This window comes from Lates calcarifer, unplaced genomic scaffold (assembly GCF_001640805.2).
Source record: "Lates calcarifer isolate ASB-BC8 unplaced genomic scaffold, TLL_Latcal_v3 _unitig_602_quiver_1632, whole genome shotgun sequence".
Taxonomy (NCBI): Eukaryota; Metazoa; Chordata; class Actinopteri; family Centropomidae; genus Lates; species Lates calcarifer.
The window spans coordinates 7,468-25,178 of NW_026117835.1; the positions used below are offsets into that span (position 1 = coordinate 7,468).

A 17,711-nucleotide genomic window follows, 5' to 3' on the forward strand; every position below is an offset into this window, starting at 1 on the left:
GCTTAAGTAGCTGCTACAAATGACACACATGAATTTCCATATCAGGTCGGTAACACAAGCGGCAGCAGTAGCTTGTTATTTGTTGGTTAATGTATAAAGATGACTGTCATCTGGTGTTGAAGAGATGGTTACACATTTGACCCATTAGTTAAGATGTAACAGCCACCTCACATGGTACCACCTGAGATTTGTATCTGATACAGTGTTGTAAAAGCCATAGTTTCATCCCAGCAGAGGTGACATTATACTTCATTTTGGGACATAGGGAGGCAGCGTGCACTTATAGAAACTGACTTCTTGTAACATGGACAAAATGAAAAGAAAAACATATATATTTTTTATTATTCATATGGAAATACAAAAGATACATGCACTGGTCTTGACATAAATATAGTAAGATCACCATTTTAAAAAATATTTTTAAAAAAAGTAAAATGTAAGCTCATGAGAACCTCCATCGTAACAGCTCCTTTAGTTGGTGGAAAATACCCATGTGCTCAGTAAGTCATGTAAAAACATCATTTTGATCTTATTGTACTTAACAAAGAGAAGTCAAAGCAAAGAAACCACATATATATCACACCACATGAACATGTACTTTGGTCAGTAAAACAAAACAGATAGCATTGCCATGAGGCAAAATGATGCACTCATCACTGATTTTTTGCAGTTGTAGTATGGAGTATGATATATAATATCAAAGCAGCTTTAGTGATCAATGTGGAATAGTCAGTTTAATCAATATATTAAATTGATGGTAGTAAAAGCAATACAATGAAAGCTAGTGGACCAAAGCTGCACAATAATCAGACTGTTTTTATTACTAAATGCCTATTAATTGGGCGTGTGTACCATAGAGTCTGCTTGTCATCTTAAAAGACAGCTTAATCCTACGAGATAAAACCATTCAGGACCACGTTTCCACATTTGCATATTTTCTTACCACAGACAAATTAGCATTTAGTATATAGATACATGTAGCTCTTAAAAATATAATAAAATAACAGGCATGTCAAAATATTGTCACACAAAATATGATAATGAAAAGGCACATATGGGAGTCTTTAGTCGATAATGCATCATTAACTGTAATAACTAAATGAACTACAGCTTAGAAACAAAATGTACAAATATCACAACTCTGCGCCTTATTAAAATTCATTATTCCTCTTGCTTATTCAACTCCTTATACTGAAAAATAAAAAGTCACCTGACGCTAATGATAATTTAACAGTTATTTAAGTTTCAATTCTGAGTCTGGGGTGACACAATAAACTATTTAAAAAATTAGTGTTAATCATAAAAGTGTATAATTATACCCCAATTTAAATTTGATGTGGCTGGGATTATTAGTGTCATTCACCAAGTAAGAATAGCACCTTGGGGCTTCATAAGAAGCTCAAAGTAAATGTATGTACATAAAGTATGCACATAAAACAGGCACCTCTTCAGCACATATGTGTAAAAAATTCACACAATCATATGCATGCACTTCCATGCAAACAGTTAAGATCTGAGAATGCCACAGTGATGATGCATGAAATTAAATCAAGATGAAAAAAAGTTTAAATTTAAAATACATTTTCTCAACTACCTTTACTAAATTAATATGCATTACTTATTCTGTACACATGAAATGGAATAAAAATGATTACGACACACGATGATCTAACATTGATTAAACCCCATCGCAAAATTTACCACAAGTTCTTCCATGACTGATTAAAGTTATTTAAGGTTTGTTTGACAATGAGCATTTCTAAACACAGATATTGAATCACTGTTATGTAACTCTGATTGATGTTAATAACGAGATGTTGATAAGGACATAATACAGAACTCAAACTAGCTGGCTAAAAAAAGAGCCAATAAGTCATAGTCTGCTCTTCTTTGAAGAAAATGGGTTATGGCTCATATAATCATAAAGTCAGGTCAACATTTTTTAACATTAGTCACACTTGAGCAAATCCTTGAGATATACCTGAGCCCACTGCAAGGCACTGTCGTGCATCATAGCACCACTGCAGATCTCCTGAACTTCATTACTTCTTTTGGACCGAACCTGACTGCCTAAAATGTTACAATTATTATTTTATATCTGCACACAGTTTCACATGAATACTCCACATACAACTGTAAACCCTGCCCATCTTCCAAATGATGCAGATAAAATGTTGAAAATTTTTTTGAACGTTCATTCTTCAGCAGAGATGCCAACAACATCCATCCAGACACTACGTCCAAGGATTTAAGGAAAAAAAAAAAAGAAATGGAAAACTTAATCTTTAAAAGCACAAAGAGCCATGACATGTTGGCATTTCCTACAGCCGTAACCCCTTCACTACACCATGAACTGGGTGTATCCCTCAGCGCCTGTGACGATTACATCCATCCAGATCCTCATGGCCTCTGGAGAGGGAGCAACCATGTAGTAGACCCTATCATGAGTCTTAACACTGAAGGTCAGGGAGGGGTTGGGACTCTGAAGGAGAGAAAGAGGAGACAAGGACGAAAAAAGAAGGGAAGGGAGAGGACATAAGTATAGTAGGATGAAACAAAATGCACTGGTCAGATAAATCATACTTTAAGGCTTGACAACATACAGGGTATACAAAGGATGCAAACACATACCTTATGTGCATTCTTCAAGTGATCGTAATACACTTCTTCAATAGCTTGAAAGTAGATGACTCCTTTCAGCTTGACTTCATGCTTGTCTGCAGTAGATATAACAAATAAAAATGAAATGGATAAATATATGTAATGTAATGTAAATATTAGACTCCTTCACTTTATTGTGTTGTAGGCTTAATTTTAAATGAATAAAACTTTCCCCATCAATCTACAGGCAAAATCAAAAACTGAAATCTCTTATTTATAAAAGTTTTTCCTAGACCTTTTACACTGGCAAGATGGCACTCTGCTTGAATTTTCCTTGAGATGTGTCTAGAACTTGCCTGTAGTCCACCTGTGCTAAACTGAATTAATTGGACATTGTGTGGTTTGCACACCACACACACACACACACTTGTGTATATAAAGTCCCACAGTTCACACTGCATGTCAGTTTCAGAGCAAAAACCAAGCCATGAAGTCAAAGGAACTCTCTGTAGACCTCTGCAATAAAACTGTGGTGAGGCATAGAAAAGGGCAAAGGTCTAAGGCTTTGAATGTTCCCAGGAGCACAGTGGCCTTAATAGTTGTGAAATGGAAGAAGTTGGTAACCACCAGGTGTGCTCACTGTGGGCAAAAAGGCCCTAGGTCAGGGAGATGACCAACAACCCGACAGTCAGACTAACAAAGTCCTCTGCTGAGATAAAAAAAAGGTCCTTAAAGAATGCCTGCTCCAGAGCACAAGTGACCTGAGACTGAGGCAATGTTTCACCTTTCAGCACAACAACAACCTATAGCAGACAGCCAAGACAACACTGGAGTATTATGGGACAAGTCTCAGACTGTCCTCAATTGGCCCAGCCAAGAACCTAAACTTAAACTCCATAGAAGATCTGTGGAGAGACCTAAAGATGGCAGTTGGCAGATGGCACGGATGCTTCAATTCCAATCTAATGGAGCTTGAGAGGATGTGCCCGGATGAATGGTATGACATGCCAGGTGTGCAAAGCTTGCAGAGACACTCTGAATAACACTCAAGGCTGTAATTGCTGTCAAAGGGGCCTCTACAAAGTACTAAATTAAAGGTATGAATATATTTGTAAATGAGAGATTTCAGTTTCAGATTTTTAATAAATTTGCAGACATTTCTATAAACATGTTTTCACTAAAAAATGGCAGTTTGATCCATTTAATCATGTATATGCCTCTATGTACATGGATGTTCTGTACACATACACTGTGGTCTATGTATCTGTAGCAGTATAATTGTGTCTATGTGTGGCTGCAAGTGTGCGTGCACCTTCTGTCTTACCTGCATAGTAGGAGAGTGTGCGTCGGTTGCGGTCAAAGACAAACCAGCGTTTCTTCCAGGTTTTGATTTTGCCTCCCATCTTGACCAAGTAGCCTCGACAGGTCTTTTCAGAGATGGACAAGTGGAAGCACGTGTCTACGCTGTGGCCCGCTGACTCAATGTGAGCCCGCAAGTCAAAGTCGTCCTTTCTCACTGGCAGATACCGCGTTAATGGCCGGGACTGGATGGAAGAGTAATATGGGTCATTAAAAAGGAGAGAATTGGTTCCAGTAATGATGATGATGTATTTGGAATTTCTTTTGAGTCTATATAATTCATACATGTAATGCAGATGCATACAATATGGTTCTAAGATTCTTTCTTCTACTGCCAACAGTTGTTGGCCCTGGCAAAAGATGATGGACAAGGCTGATACTACGAACCACCAGCATGGTCATGATTGAAACCGTACAGAAAGAGGGAAGTGTACAAGGAATATACAAATTACAGAAACAAGATGAAATGTTTTATCAAAACAGCAAACGTCATCTCCCTAAAAAGGTAACAACAAGTTGCAAATTTGAGTAAAAGTACAGCATGACACATTTCTTGCTACTGAGACAGTTAACATTTCACTGGTTGAAATAAGGGTCATACAAGTTGAGATGTGTGTTATAGGTGATTAAAACACATGTTGTACCAAAGAATAATCACAGATGGACAAACAATGCTGATACTTTCCAGTCATAACTTTATGCTCCCGTCCTGTTTGTCTCTCTTACCTGTGCCCTTTGTTTCTCTCGCAGTTTCACCTCACGGTCAATGAGTTTTTGGCGCCTGCTCGTCTCCTCCTGTAGCCTTTTCTCCAGTTCCTCCCTTCTTTTCCTCTCCTCCTCCAGTGCCTGCTTTCGCATTTCCATCTCTCGCTCCTTAAGAATAATTACATTGTATGCCAATTTAGGAATTTCTGATGAATTTTACCAGTTAAATAGTGTTCCTGCTAATATGCTTTTACATATTTGGTCTATCTCTACCATTACTGAACTGTAAAAGGATGGAATCACTGAATTTATGATTTTAACCTTGTGTTCGAGAAGGCGGCTCTTCTCTGCCTGAGCCTCTCGCAGCAGACGCTCCATCTCTTCAAGTTTGGCCACATTTGATGTGCTGGCACTGCAACACACAAACACAGACAACACACATCAGAAAAGAAAAAAGGGGGAAACAACTTTTCTGTACAATCAACAACTTGGCGGACAGTCACGGAAAAACAAACACTCTGATTCTCTGCTGTATCACATTCTGTCCTCAGTTTAGACCAGTGTGCCTGCACTAGCTTCAGGTCTCCCAGACTGCAGGTGGTCTACACATGACATGAATTCTTGACTGACATCACAGGGAAGGTATTAGCGTGTTTTTTCTCTCTCTCTCTCTCTCTCTCTCTCTCTGAAAGTGAAATTCAAAAATCCCCAGCAACATCATGACTCTTGTCACAGTTGCAATATCTGTCAATGTGACTTTGTCACTGATGGTGTAATATGATTTTTTTGCATTCTACTCAGACCTAATCTGAAGTAACAGAAAGGAGGGAAAAAAGATTTGGAGGGAGATCGTGAAAAGATGAAGAAAAGACTTGAGCAAGCGGAGAAAAGACAGTGTCTCCCTGCTCTCTATTACTTTATCTTTCAGCAGTTTCCTGTTTGATTCTGGATGTGAATATTACCTTAGGTCTGTTGTTTGTTAAGACACTTTATCAGATAGTGAACATGTTCATTATTATTCACTTTCATTATAGAAAAACTACTTAGAGGTGAACATCAGCATGCCGTCCAACTGTCTTACCTCCGTCGATGAGAGGGAACCGCACTCATAGTCATTGTAGACTGGCCCAGTTCAAATCTATTTATTCAATTACTTGATGTATTTTAATTATCTTGCTCCAACATTTGTAACTCCGGAAAGTGGGATGCATTATGGACAAAATGACAAAAAAAAATCCAGTTCTATCATAAAACTACTTTTTAGTCCAGCATTGATCCAAGTTCCAGCACACGTCCTCCAATCCAATCTAAGCCAGTACAACACAATCCAAATGGAGTCACAGAGAGGACCTCAGAGGCAGCCTGTTCCAGGAAAACTTAAAATGCAGAGATCAATCTGCAAATGGTTTGGGTCTGTGCAAAATCTATCTGCAGAAACAAGACCATACCATTCAGAAAAAAAGAGAAGGGGAGACAAAAGACAGATGAAACCACTGTAAAAAAGGAGAGAAGGAAAGCAAGCACACATGGTTTTAGTCCAGATGGGGGGCTGGACCCCCAAATGTACCTCCATACACTCTTACTGGTTTGCACAGTTCATCTGAACCTGAGGGGCTTGACTGTGAACACACACACTCTCTCTCTCTCTCTCTCAAACTCAAACACACACACACATACACACACACACACAGCTCCATGTTTTCTGTCTTCCGTAACCTGACCCCAAGAACACTAATCAAGAGTTCCCCTTAACTCATAACACACAAATCCTAGAAGGGACCATGAAAGGCGGGAAACTTCTCCGCACACTTTTTACATTAACTCACTTTCTACTCTTTCCTGTTCTCTGTTGCCGCCCATCCCCTTTCCAGAGTCAGTGTTTCATATTATGTACACAAAGGGACATTTTTGTGTTTTCAATTTTCTGTCTGTCTCTGGTCAGAGTTATGTCTAGCAGCATATACTTGACTTAGACATATTCATTTTACATTTAAATCAGATATACAGTCGTTGGATGTGCTACTTTTTTTATGTCTCTGTTACTTCCACACAGCAATACATGTATGAGCACACGTACCTGGAGACGTTATCAGGAGAGCAAGCAGAGATGCTGGTTTCAATGGAGTCGGCACTATCCACACTCATTGTGTCAAAGGCCTGGTTGTCACGGTATCCAAAGGCATCGAGGTAGACGTTGGTCTGAGAAGCTGCTCGAGAGCCAGCCTGACCTGGAAACACAAATACAAACACACAGAGAGACGAACAACAACTTTAGCAGCAACTAACGTTAGTTACTCTTCTTATTTAAGTATGCACATCTGTGTTGTACCTGTTTGTGTCACGTCCTCTGAGGCAACAGTTTGCCCAGACACCTTTAATTTTGGATCACAATGCCCCGCCACTGTGAAGCACACTCTTATCCATTCAGTGAAAAATATATCCACACCTTAAAGGTTGTAACAACTCCTGTGTCCAAATAGTAGCGCTAACAAGTATGTGCGAAACTACTACTGTAATTTCAACAGTCTAAAGATGTCTGGAAAGAAAAGGAGACATCCTCAGAACTAGAAGCAAGAATGGTGATAACATTACAGTGTAGATACTTTGAAAAGAGACTAACTCAGCCTCTGGGTACAGGAAGAAACACTCAAAAAAATCCTGATACCATCTGCCCCATGCAGTAGACCCACCCATCTGATGAGCCAGATCAAGCGACCAAAGGGACTGAGGGACCACATATATGTGCCAGTATCAGGAAAAAACAGTAGCATGATTACAAGACAAAGCACACAATACTCTGTTTTGTAGAAGTCAGATGATTAAACTGTTGTCAATAGAAGAGTAAAAGTGGTTGATGCTTGTTGCTAATCAACAAATAAGTAAATACACAAGTGAACAGCTGATTTTTTTTTTATGATGGGAAATGGCTGGTTGACATTTGTGGTAGGAAGATGACTTATATTAACTTCTAAGTGTCTCTGTTGGACTATAATTTTTGGCTTATGTAGGAATCCAGTGAATAATCACACACACAAACACAATACTCTACATCACTTTATGGAGCAGCCCTCCTCCACTTGCATTCCTCCACTATCTTCACCAACAGATAACACATTTGTTTATCATGCAAAACACAATGAGGTGCACACCCACACACAAAATCTCTAACAGGGATGATATTACCATATAAGGCATATTTTCATGTACAACCAAGAGATGAGTTTGCTCATCTACCAACATGCACCAAGTAAATGCGTTTGTGAATGTGTGAGCTAATGGGTGTTGTACAAGTATTGTGGTGTGTGTGTGTGTATGTGCATGCACCTTTTTGCAAGCGTCGAGATTCTGTTTCCTTGCTGGATAACGAGAGAATTCTTGGTAGAATGCTGCCACAACTTGTGCTCTGTACCAGGGGCTGATGGGACTATGAGGAACCAAGAAGAGTCAAACACACTACTATACATGTAGTATATAAATGTTACATATAATTTTAATGTTACTACTTAGTGTAAATTCATATAATATATGATAAAAAGATCCAATTATGTGTCGGATTTGAGAAAACTAGCCTCACATAGACCAAAAAGTATGGCAAGAAATTATTTCTACTGATTTGTGTCAATTATGTATCTAAGTCTGTGTGTGTGTACCTTTGTAGGGAAACTGCGTCCCAGTGTTGCACACATGAAGTGGCGGGTCGTGGTGGGTGTGGCTTTCTTCCTGGGTAATGTGTCACTTAGATGAGATCCACCTTCTTTCTCCGACCTCCTCCTCTCCTCCAGAAAACGGAAATGCTGATCAAACACACACGCACACACCAGAACACAGTTTATTCATTATTGATTATTCATCTTTAACATTCACTCAATCAAAATTAACTAATTAAAATTAAAATTAATCTCCATGATCCAGTTCCATTTTGGGTGATTTATTACTGTCCCACTTTCTTCAAATGTAATGACTTAAAGTCCCTATGAGTGGGTTGCAAAATTTCTAAATTTGGTGCCATCTGGTGGTAGTATTAAGAACCACTGAGGCAAACAAAATTCTTAAAGCAAAATTCCTAAAGCCATATCAAATAATATGCCTATTCATTTAGATTGATTAAGCATGTGAATAAATACAAATTTATTCACGAGGAATAATTCACATTAATTCATATTTACAATTCACATTACCTGCCTGTGTCGGTGATGGTGTTTTTTGACAGGAAGGGGAGGCGGGGGAGAGTCAGGGAGGGGAGAGGGGTCTCGATATGACACCATGTTCTCTGGCCAATGCACAGAGGGTGTTTTGGGGAGGGGGCGGGGATTTAGATGGGAAGAGGAAGAAGAGGAGGAAGAGGAGTGACAGTCGGCAGGAGAGGAGGAATAATAGAGCTTTGGAAAGAAGAAAGGAACATGTCATAAAACTGAAATAGCGCAAAAGAGGAAGGGAAATTAGGAAATATAACACCGGTATTCACACATACACACGTCTCATCATCATCTGCGTCTGTGTGCTAGACTATACATGCAAGCCCTCTAACACACCTCGTCATCCGGTGGTTTGGGGGTGTCGTCGTCGGGGGAGGGGTTTGCCTCGGACTCAGGAGAGGCATTGGCCAGAGCAGGGGCAGGGGCGGGTTTAGGGTCCCCTCTAAGCTGCGAGTAAAGCTCATTGATTTCACTGACTGTGACATAGCCCTGGAAAGTATTGTGGAGAAATGGGGGAGAGAGAAGGGGTGAGGCATAGCATGATGCGAGTCAGCCATATTAAGATGTTATGGAAAATTAGTCGTTAGATTTATGCAGGCTTTGGCAGCAAATTTAGCAGTTTCAAAGCAACAAGTTACTTAGACACAGTACTGTTAACAATGATTAAGTGGTGTGCACAAGACAATCTAAGTATTATCTAAGTCTATCTAAGTATTAATATATGTGAGTTCAAGGTGTGCATAGAATTAATGAAGTAAGTCTGCTTCCTAAAATGTGTAACTTTTTTCTCTTCCTGCATTGCAGGTACTGGCAGTCACAACAAGAAACCAAAAGGGGACAAAAAAGCAACCAGAAGGAGAGGAGGAACAAAGGCTAGGAAGAGAGGATTTAAGACAGGTTTAAACAGACTGGACAACCTCTTAACAAGGAACAGACAGGGATAAATTAGTAAAAGAGGACAAAAGTACCTCAGCATTCTTGAGAAAAATAGAGGAAAGGAGGGATGAGAGGTTTCGCAAGTTGATTGAAGGAGAAAAAGCTGTGGCAGAGGTGGTGTCACAGCAATGATCGCTAAAAGACTGACACACATCAGCCAGAGAGGCTGTATCCTAGAAAGCAGAGAAGGAAACCCCAGCCATTAAAAATAATGGAAGGTCCTGTCCACTGTAGGAGTCGTAAGAAGTTCATACAGGAGGATAGTTGCCATTTTCTTGTGTGACAGCTGTCAGTTAAACCTACCTCTCTTAGTGTGAAGCCCCGGCCACCAGTGAGGGCGGCGTGTTTTCCTTCCAGTGTGGCAAGGTTTTCTCTCTCCTAACAGACAGAAAAAAGGAGCAAAGGAAATTAAAAACATTGTTAAAAACAAAAACAACCTTTCATTCATGGGTTTTTATGATCTTTCACATACAGAAGTAAAGAAGGCGACATGCATATGCATGCAAAGATGGATATCCTCCTACCCTTTGCAGCATTGATTCAAGGTTGCTCCTCTCACTCAAGAAGCTCTCCTTCTCGCGCTGAGCCTGCTGGGTAATCTGTGCTGTCTGCTTCTTCAGAGTTAACAGTCGCTCCTGAAGGAAAAGGAAACAAGCTTATTACATACTTTTAGCTTCTCTTTGAAAATTAACCATAGAATTTCTGATTTGCAAATATGTATAAACATTTTACTTGGCAAGATGTAGTTGATATGGCCTTAAAAGAATCAGCATCCACACAAAATATAGTCCACTTTATTTGGTTTAAATTGAGGCCCCCATCCCATTTCTCTGAGATAAAACAAATTTGTTTCCAGCTATATAAAGCTATATAAATGATTCAACTTCAGTAGTAATGCAGATATGGATTGTTTCACCACAAACCAGTGCCTCTTGTTACCTTGCGCGTGACTGTGCTGCGCTGGTAATCTGCAATCTCTCGCAGGAGCTGCTGTGTATGGGTCTCCTTCTCCTCGTCCTGCCTGCTCTCTCTCTCCAGCTGCTGAAACTCCAGGTCCTCGAAACGCTTTGTCTCTGCCTCGAGCACCTCACAGTCCTGATGGGGACACACACACAAAAAAATAATGCACAGCGCAAAGGAGTAAATCTATACATTACTAACATAGCCACATATACCTATATAATACAGTGTGCATACAAGTGTTCATAAACACACCTCACATTTATTTTTTTCTTCTTAAAAAAAATGCTTAAAAGGTAGTAATGATGATAATTTTGTGATATATGAATCGCTTTTAGGGCTGAATGATGTACAGAAATATCACACTGTGATTATTTGGATTTGTGCAATTGTGATGAATCACAGTTTTAAAGGGGATTTTTAATTTAATTTCACAGAAGAAAAAGGATAAAAATGATGATGTATGAATCATATGAAAATCATTACTTTTGAAATGATTTTGAGAATATTTTAATTATTTGTTCAGCCATAAATGGTGTTTATATATATTTTACAATAAATAAAGTTTTCCAACTGCTCGAAATAAACAAGCAATCATGCATCAACAAGCACCTTCTCATCCCTTCATACACTGACACCAGACTCACAGATCCCTGATGTTTTGTCACAACAGTCATGCAGACTACTACACCGGTGCATAACCAGTGTCTATGTAACAGTGTATGCAACATGTTACATAGTGTAAGCATTTCCCCAAAATATGCATAATTTCAAAGTGCTGTCTCTTTGAATAATCTAAACCATTACATGTCAAAAAGGGGTGAAACCTCAGACCCTGTGTCCAAATGTCAGTTTCTTTTTGCAAAAGCCTATGCCTTGCCATACTTTATACTCTTACAGGCTTAACCCCTCTGAAATAAAGAGATGTGTAGATGTGAAAAACTTAAGAGTTAGACAGTGAGAAAAGAGAGCATGAACCAGGCAAAGATCAAAGCTGGATCTGGGGTGAAGAGCAAGTTAGCTTAAAAAAGAAAATGTGTGCATGTTCACATGCAAGTTCAAGTATGCGAGCATCGCGTCTCTTTCTATTCATGTGTGAGTCTGTTCATGTGAACACCTGTTCATCTATATTGTGTGTTTGGTTGTCATTATACATATGTGCACATATCTGCTTTTGTTCTGGTTTTTTGCTATCAGTGTATGCATGCACATCTGCTGCATTTCCCAGTTATGTTGAGTATTCTTGCTTGTACGCTCGCTGGGTTTACACACTCAAGTACATATCTTCCTGTGCATGTGTGCGTGAGGTGTGAGTGTTTACTGACCCTGGCTAGCTGCTCCTGCAGGGGCTCCTTGGTGGCCTCAGGGCAGCTGTCCAGCTGGGAGCGCTGCTCACACACAATCTGAGCCAACCTCTCTACTCTGCCCCTTTCTGCCTGCAGCAACTCACACGCCTGACATACACACATGAACATACACACCAACGCACACAGATGCCCACACAAGGACATGTATACCATGTACACATTTTGTTCATGTGTACATATAAATACCAAGACACGTGCACACACACAGGACAGAGAGAGGATGGCAGCGTTAGTTGGACTAGGGAGCCACAGTTAATTACTACGGTGACCAAGTAAGCAACATGAGCCTAGAGGGAGGGGAGGGAGGGAAAGCTGGAGAAAATAAAAATCTACCAAGGGGATAAAGAAGTGAAGATGAATTGTGTAAAACATGAAGGCAGGATGATGGCATGAATAGTGACATGAGCTCTGTCTTCTGCCTTTTTTTCTTTGTTTGTTTGAATGGAAATGACTGAGGGGTGAGAAAGGAGAGGAGGGATATAAGAAATGGCAGGGGGTTAACACATTAATGGTCTTCTCTGTAAATACTATACATACATACATACACAGGCGCCCAAAATCTGTACAAGCACTCAACTTCACCTATTCCTCAACAGAGGTTTTGAACTCTTAAGAAAACACATATTGTCTCTCTTTCCCTCTGTCACGACGGAGTTTTACTATGGACACTATTGACTGTAGGGTAAATGAAAAGGGAGGAAAATGATGTGTATAGAACAAAGCTTAGGCACACAAACATACACGGACATACAGTAGCTTCAGACCGTATTTGGTATTCAGATCCCAAGTCAAACATGTTTTTATAAATTTCTGCAATTTAAAATCAAACACTGAAATATCTCATTTACATAATTATTTAAACCCTTAAATCTGATGTAAATTGTTTAGAAATGAATTTTGTCACGGTTATGTTCATTTACTTCCATGATAAAAAAGACTGATCTATATTTAACCTGAGATATTCATTTCAATGTAAATTTTTAAAAGTAATGGCTTTATAAAGTATTCAAACCCCTTCACTTTTTTCACACTTTATTGTGCTGTAGATTTAATTGTAAATTGGTTTACAATTAAATCTACAACACAAAAAAATTGTGCAAAAAGTTAAGGGGTCTGAATACTTTCTGAAACCACAGTAAATGCAGACAGACATACACACATGTGCATTTCCCCGACATCAGTGTGTGTAAGATGGGATCACTTGGTGACCGCTATACCCTGGGTAGTATTAGCAGATATATATTTGGACCTGAGACAGCATGAGAAGGATTAACACCTATCAGTTAGACACATGACCCCTAAATATATGAGAGTCTCTGACTGGCTTGTGTATTTTCAATATCACAAACACACACACATTGGGCAGGGAAATACATGCTGCTGGCTAAAAGCCAAGTTTAGTGTACATGATGATATGGCAAAAAGGATTTTAAAACACTTTTTTTTCATTAGTAACAGTGTGTTTCTCCCTGTTGGCAAATACTAATATCACTTACCAGCGTGTCAGAAAAGAAATTCAAGAAAGAGAAGATGCATCATCAAATGGATTAGTCTGTGGATAAAGACTATCTGTATTTCAAGTGTCCTCTTATCTTTTGACCCTTCAGTGTGTCAACAGGCTCTTGGTCTCTGTCAGTCATTATGAATCTCTGAGAAGTATTCCACTCACTCTCACTGTTTTACAATGAAGCGTAGCCTGTCAAATACCTTTTCTTTTTCCTGTTGGGACTTTGTCTCTAGCTCAGCCATCTTGTTGTGAAGCGCTTCCAGAGCATCTTTTTCATGCTGGAGAGCAGCTAACTCCGACTCCTGCTCAGCCTCCACCAGAGCCCGTTCAACCTCCACCTTGGATTACACATACCAATACGTTAGCCATTTGGATTGATTCTGATTCTCATTTATAAATTCTTTTTTACAAACAGAGCTGATTCAAAGTCCTGGTTTATCCTTACTTTAACCTCTAATGACACCACTTAGTAATGTGAGCTGTCACTGAATTGAAAACAAATAGAAATCTAGAAAATGAATGATCCTTCTGTCCTCTCTCTACCTCTCGTGCAGATTCCTCCATTTGGTTGTCCAGCTCTTTGATCTTTTTCTCCAGCTCCTCCATGTTGTTTAGCACCTGGATCCTCTCCTCCTCCACATGCCTCACTTCCTCCTCCGAAGGCCTCACATCCGGTCTGCGGCGACGAGCTGCATCATCTAAAGCCTGGTGACGTTATATGTATTTGAAACTTAATCAGAACCAATATTGGGGACTCATGGTAATTAGCTGTGATAATAACCACTGGCATCACAAATTCAATAATGTGGTGACATGAAGTGAAATGAATGCACCAACAGTATTCATAATTAAATCATAGTTAATGAAAGTCTGCTTTCGCCACTTGTTTCCTATTAGACATGTCTGTAAAAAAAAAAAAATTGAAATGTTTTGCAGTGCTGAAAACTGTTTTTGTTGTGGTGAAGCAGAGCTTCCTTTGGGCAATGAAAATTTTTGTGGTTTTATAGCAAACAAATATGGATGGACACTAGCACACAAACACCCCCCACCACCACACACACACACACACACAGACATCAGCTGTCAGTTCTAAATGGTAACACTTGCTCTTCTCTAATCTAATAAATAGGCTGTAAATATCTCACATCTGTGTAGGTGAAGGATATGTATGTTGAGACTTTCCATGTATTAAGAGGAGTGATCCTTGTGACTCTCGTGTTTTCCAGAAAGAACAGGGTGCATAAACACTCCCCACAATTAATCCTGTTTAATCTTTAAAGTAGCTGACTTAAATCAAAGGAGCTACACTCGTAGTCTTGTACTTCTTTCATACAGGAGATGCTTGTGATGCTGGATGTACATTTATTATGAATTTGATTAGAGAATAATCTCTTGTCATCAGTGTTCAGAGACTCAAGACTGCAACTATGGTTCCAGATACATTACTGCTTAACTACAGAATGACATAGAATATATATAAATACAAAAATAACAACAACAACAACAACAAAAGTTTCAGTTATATTCACTAACTTGTGCGGTCTCTTTCTTGTTTTAATGAGTAATTTAGTCCCCCACTTATCACCAGTGACATCTAATTATAACCTATCCCTAAAAGAAATGCCTGTTCACCAATGCTGAGCAGCATCCAACCCATGTTCAGCCATGTTCAGGCAGAGGGTCATGAGGTTAGACGACACTGGTCAAAGGGATTTTGTTGATGGTAGGTGATGAACTGACTGTTCGGCACTCTACACTTTACATTCTCATTAAATAAATGGAACGCTATTTTTTAAACATGTCTGTATGTTTAAAAGCAGCAAAGTAACTCAACAATAACAAACCTATCTGTGATTATGTGAGTACTTGTGATTATGTGAGTACTCCACGTGTACAAGTGTGTTCACACAAAGTAGACATCTGCATTCTAATTAGCATCCAAATAGATGTCCTATTTTCATACCTCATTGGTCCTCTGTGTACGTGGAGAAGGTGAGGGGGCGAAGCTTCGCAGACTGATGGTGGGGGATTCTGCCCTGTTGTCTCGGTGACCGCTTCTGCGCCTCTGTCGTGACTGTAGATCATCATCATAGTAACCATTCTCCGATCCAGGAGAGGTCATGTGTCCATTCCCTGTTGTTTCAAAAACAGCTGAAAAGTCTGAAAAGACAGATGGCGTGTCGTCATCATCATCGTTCACTTGGAGCTTCTCAAGCTCCTGGTTGATCTTTTGGAGATCTGCCACAGCTGAAGTGGGACTTGTAGCCGTGTCACCGCCATCCCTCTCAGCCTGGCCCAGCTCAGAACACAGAGACAATATGGTCTCTAACCGTTGCCGCTCCTGAGATAAACACACACAAACAAACACATGCATGAGATATAGTAGCAAATGCGTGAGAAAGCCTCAATTTAAGTTTTGTGGTCATTTTTGTTACCAACCCAGTTTTCATGTCTTCACATACATGCATATATGTTTTTTAAAATGGTGAAAATGAAATTTAACATTCTGTCACGTTCCATACTAGAGAGGGTCACAACAACTCAGCTAAAGCATTATTTACTTCCATCATAAAATCTAATTTCCAGTGCTCAGGTTACCTGAGGAAGCATTGCAGAAATTAGTCCCTCTCGTATCCTTGTTCAGTCCAAAATATACTCAGCATTTTTGTTTCTTGCATGTAAAATCCATACACTAGTCTGATATAGCATTTGTATACTCTAAAGAATATTTCCTCACAGTGGGAATTCCTGGAGCAAGAGTTGCCTTTTCCACAGTTTTGCCTGCCCAAACACAACTAAATGGGGAGCTATGGAGGCTGCAGAGAGTCAAAATAGTCTCTGGGGGGAGAAGTATGTAAGCCACACAGGAAGCCTGTGTAAGTAATATTAGAAAGGGAAAGAGGAAGGTTATAAAGTAGCATGTGGGACAGAGGTGTGTGTATGTGAGTGAGAGAGTGAGAAGAGAGAACGAGTGAGCTAATGAGAAGGTGGACAGCTGTCAACTATGATTGGAAGTGTACACAAGAACAAGCCATGACTCCAAACATAGGAATGTGTCTGTGTGTACTGCCACTAAGGAAACAAGACACTTTCCAGGGAATTGTACTATAGGAAGGAATCTGAACCAGGTGAAGTTTGGACTGTGAAAGTCTCCAGACAGTCATCTGCCTACTCAGAATCCAGGAAAGAGATATCATACTTATAGCCCCACAAATACAGTATATGATTTATTGTTTAACCCATTATTTTAGAAATTAGACATAAAAAATAGTAATTTAGTCAAATCAACGTTAATAATTCATCACAATGTAATGTGCTCAATAATGTAATCCATCATTCATATGTATGTGTTCATGTACACAAACAAACATACACAGTCCATTTAAAGTGTGTAATGTGATCCAAGAGCTGAGACAAAACAAGCTAGTGTCAGTTTGACACCTTGTTCTATTCTAATAGCCACAAGCCTCTGTGGAGCCCTTATAGTAATCAGCTGTCAACTAGAAAGAGGCAGATAAAGAGGGAGACAGAAGACAAGGACAGTGAGTGGTAAAAAAAAAAAAAAAAAAAAAAAGGAAGAAGATGAAGGGAAGGACAGAGTGTGAGGAAAGGGAGCAAGTTGGGAAATACAAGGGTTGATGTTTTGGCCAAACACATAGTGGACAAAAAAGACAATTAAATATTTTTTGTTTTTTTCTGTCCTGCTGTGTTTTCAGAAGTAAATACAGCAGGATAAGGAAATAAGAGCTACTGAGTCTTTTCTAATGGTAATGGATTTAGTCCTTATACCTTGAGTTTATCTCACTGTCTCTTAGTCTCTTCTTCTCACACTTTTCCTTTATTCCTCATGTTTACTTGTTGCTGCTCCCTATTAGTAGCAACTATAGGTCTGTTGTCTTAGTTCTGTAAATTTCAAATGACTTACACTACCATTATTTGTACTGGTTGAATGGCCACTTATAGATATGGCAGATGAATGCAATATCCTCAACAAATACTATTTGTGTTTCTCTGCATTATCCCTATACTACCACAAGAGGGCAGACAAAATTAAGACATTGAGAGATGCTTTCCTGAGCT

General features: G+C 39.4%; 1 protein-coding gene across 1 annotated transcript; it reads right to left on the bottom strand.

Moving 5' to 3' along the window:
* Positions 1-314: 314 nt before the first annotated feature.
* Positions 315-15,972, bottom strand: LOC108879191 (pleckstrin homology-like domain family B member 2; the record flags this gene model as incomplete). Its single annotated transcript, XM_018670386.2, is given in 17 exon segments — positions 315-2,482; positions 2,632-2,717; positions 3,926-4,145; positions 4,687-4,833; positions 4,987-5,077; positions 6,743-6,893; positions 7,990-8,089; positions 8,316-8,459; positions 8,844-9,044; positions 9,198-9,350; positions 10,101-10,175; positions 10,322-10,432; positions 10,737-10,892; positions 12,083-12,211; positions 13,832-13,969; positions 14,175-14,336; positions 15,595-15,972. Coding segments are annotated over 17 exon segments (2,583 nt in total), but the record flags the coding sequence as incomplete, so codon positions are not given.
* Between the last annotated feature and the right edge of the window lie 1,739 nt (positions 15,973-17,711).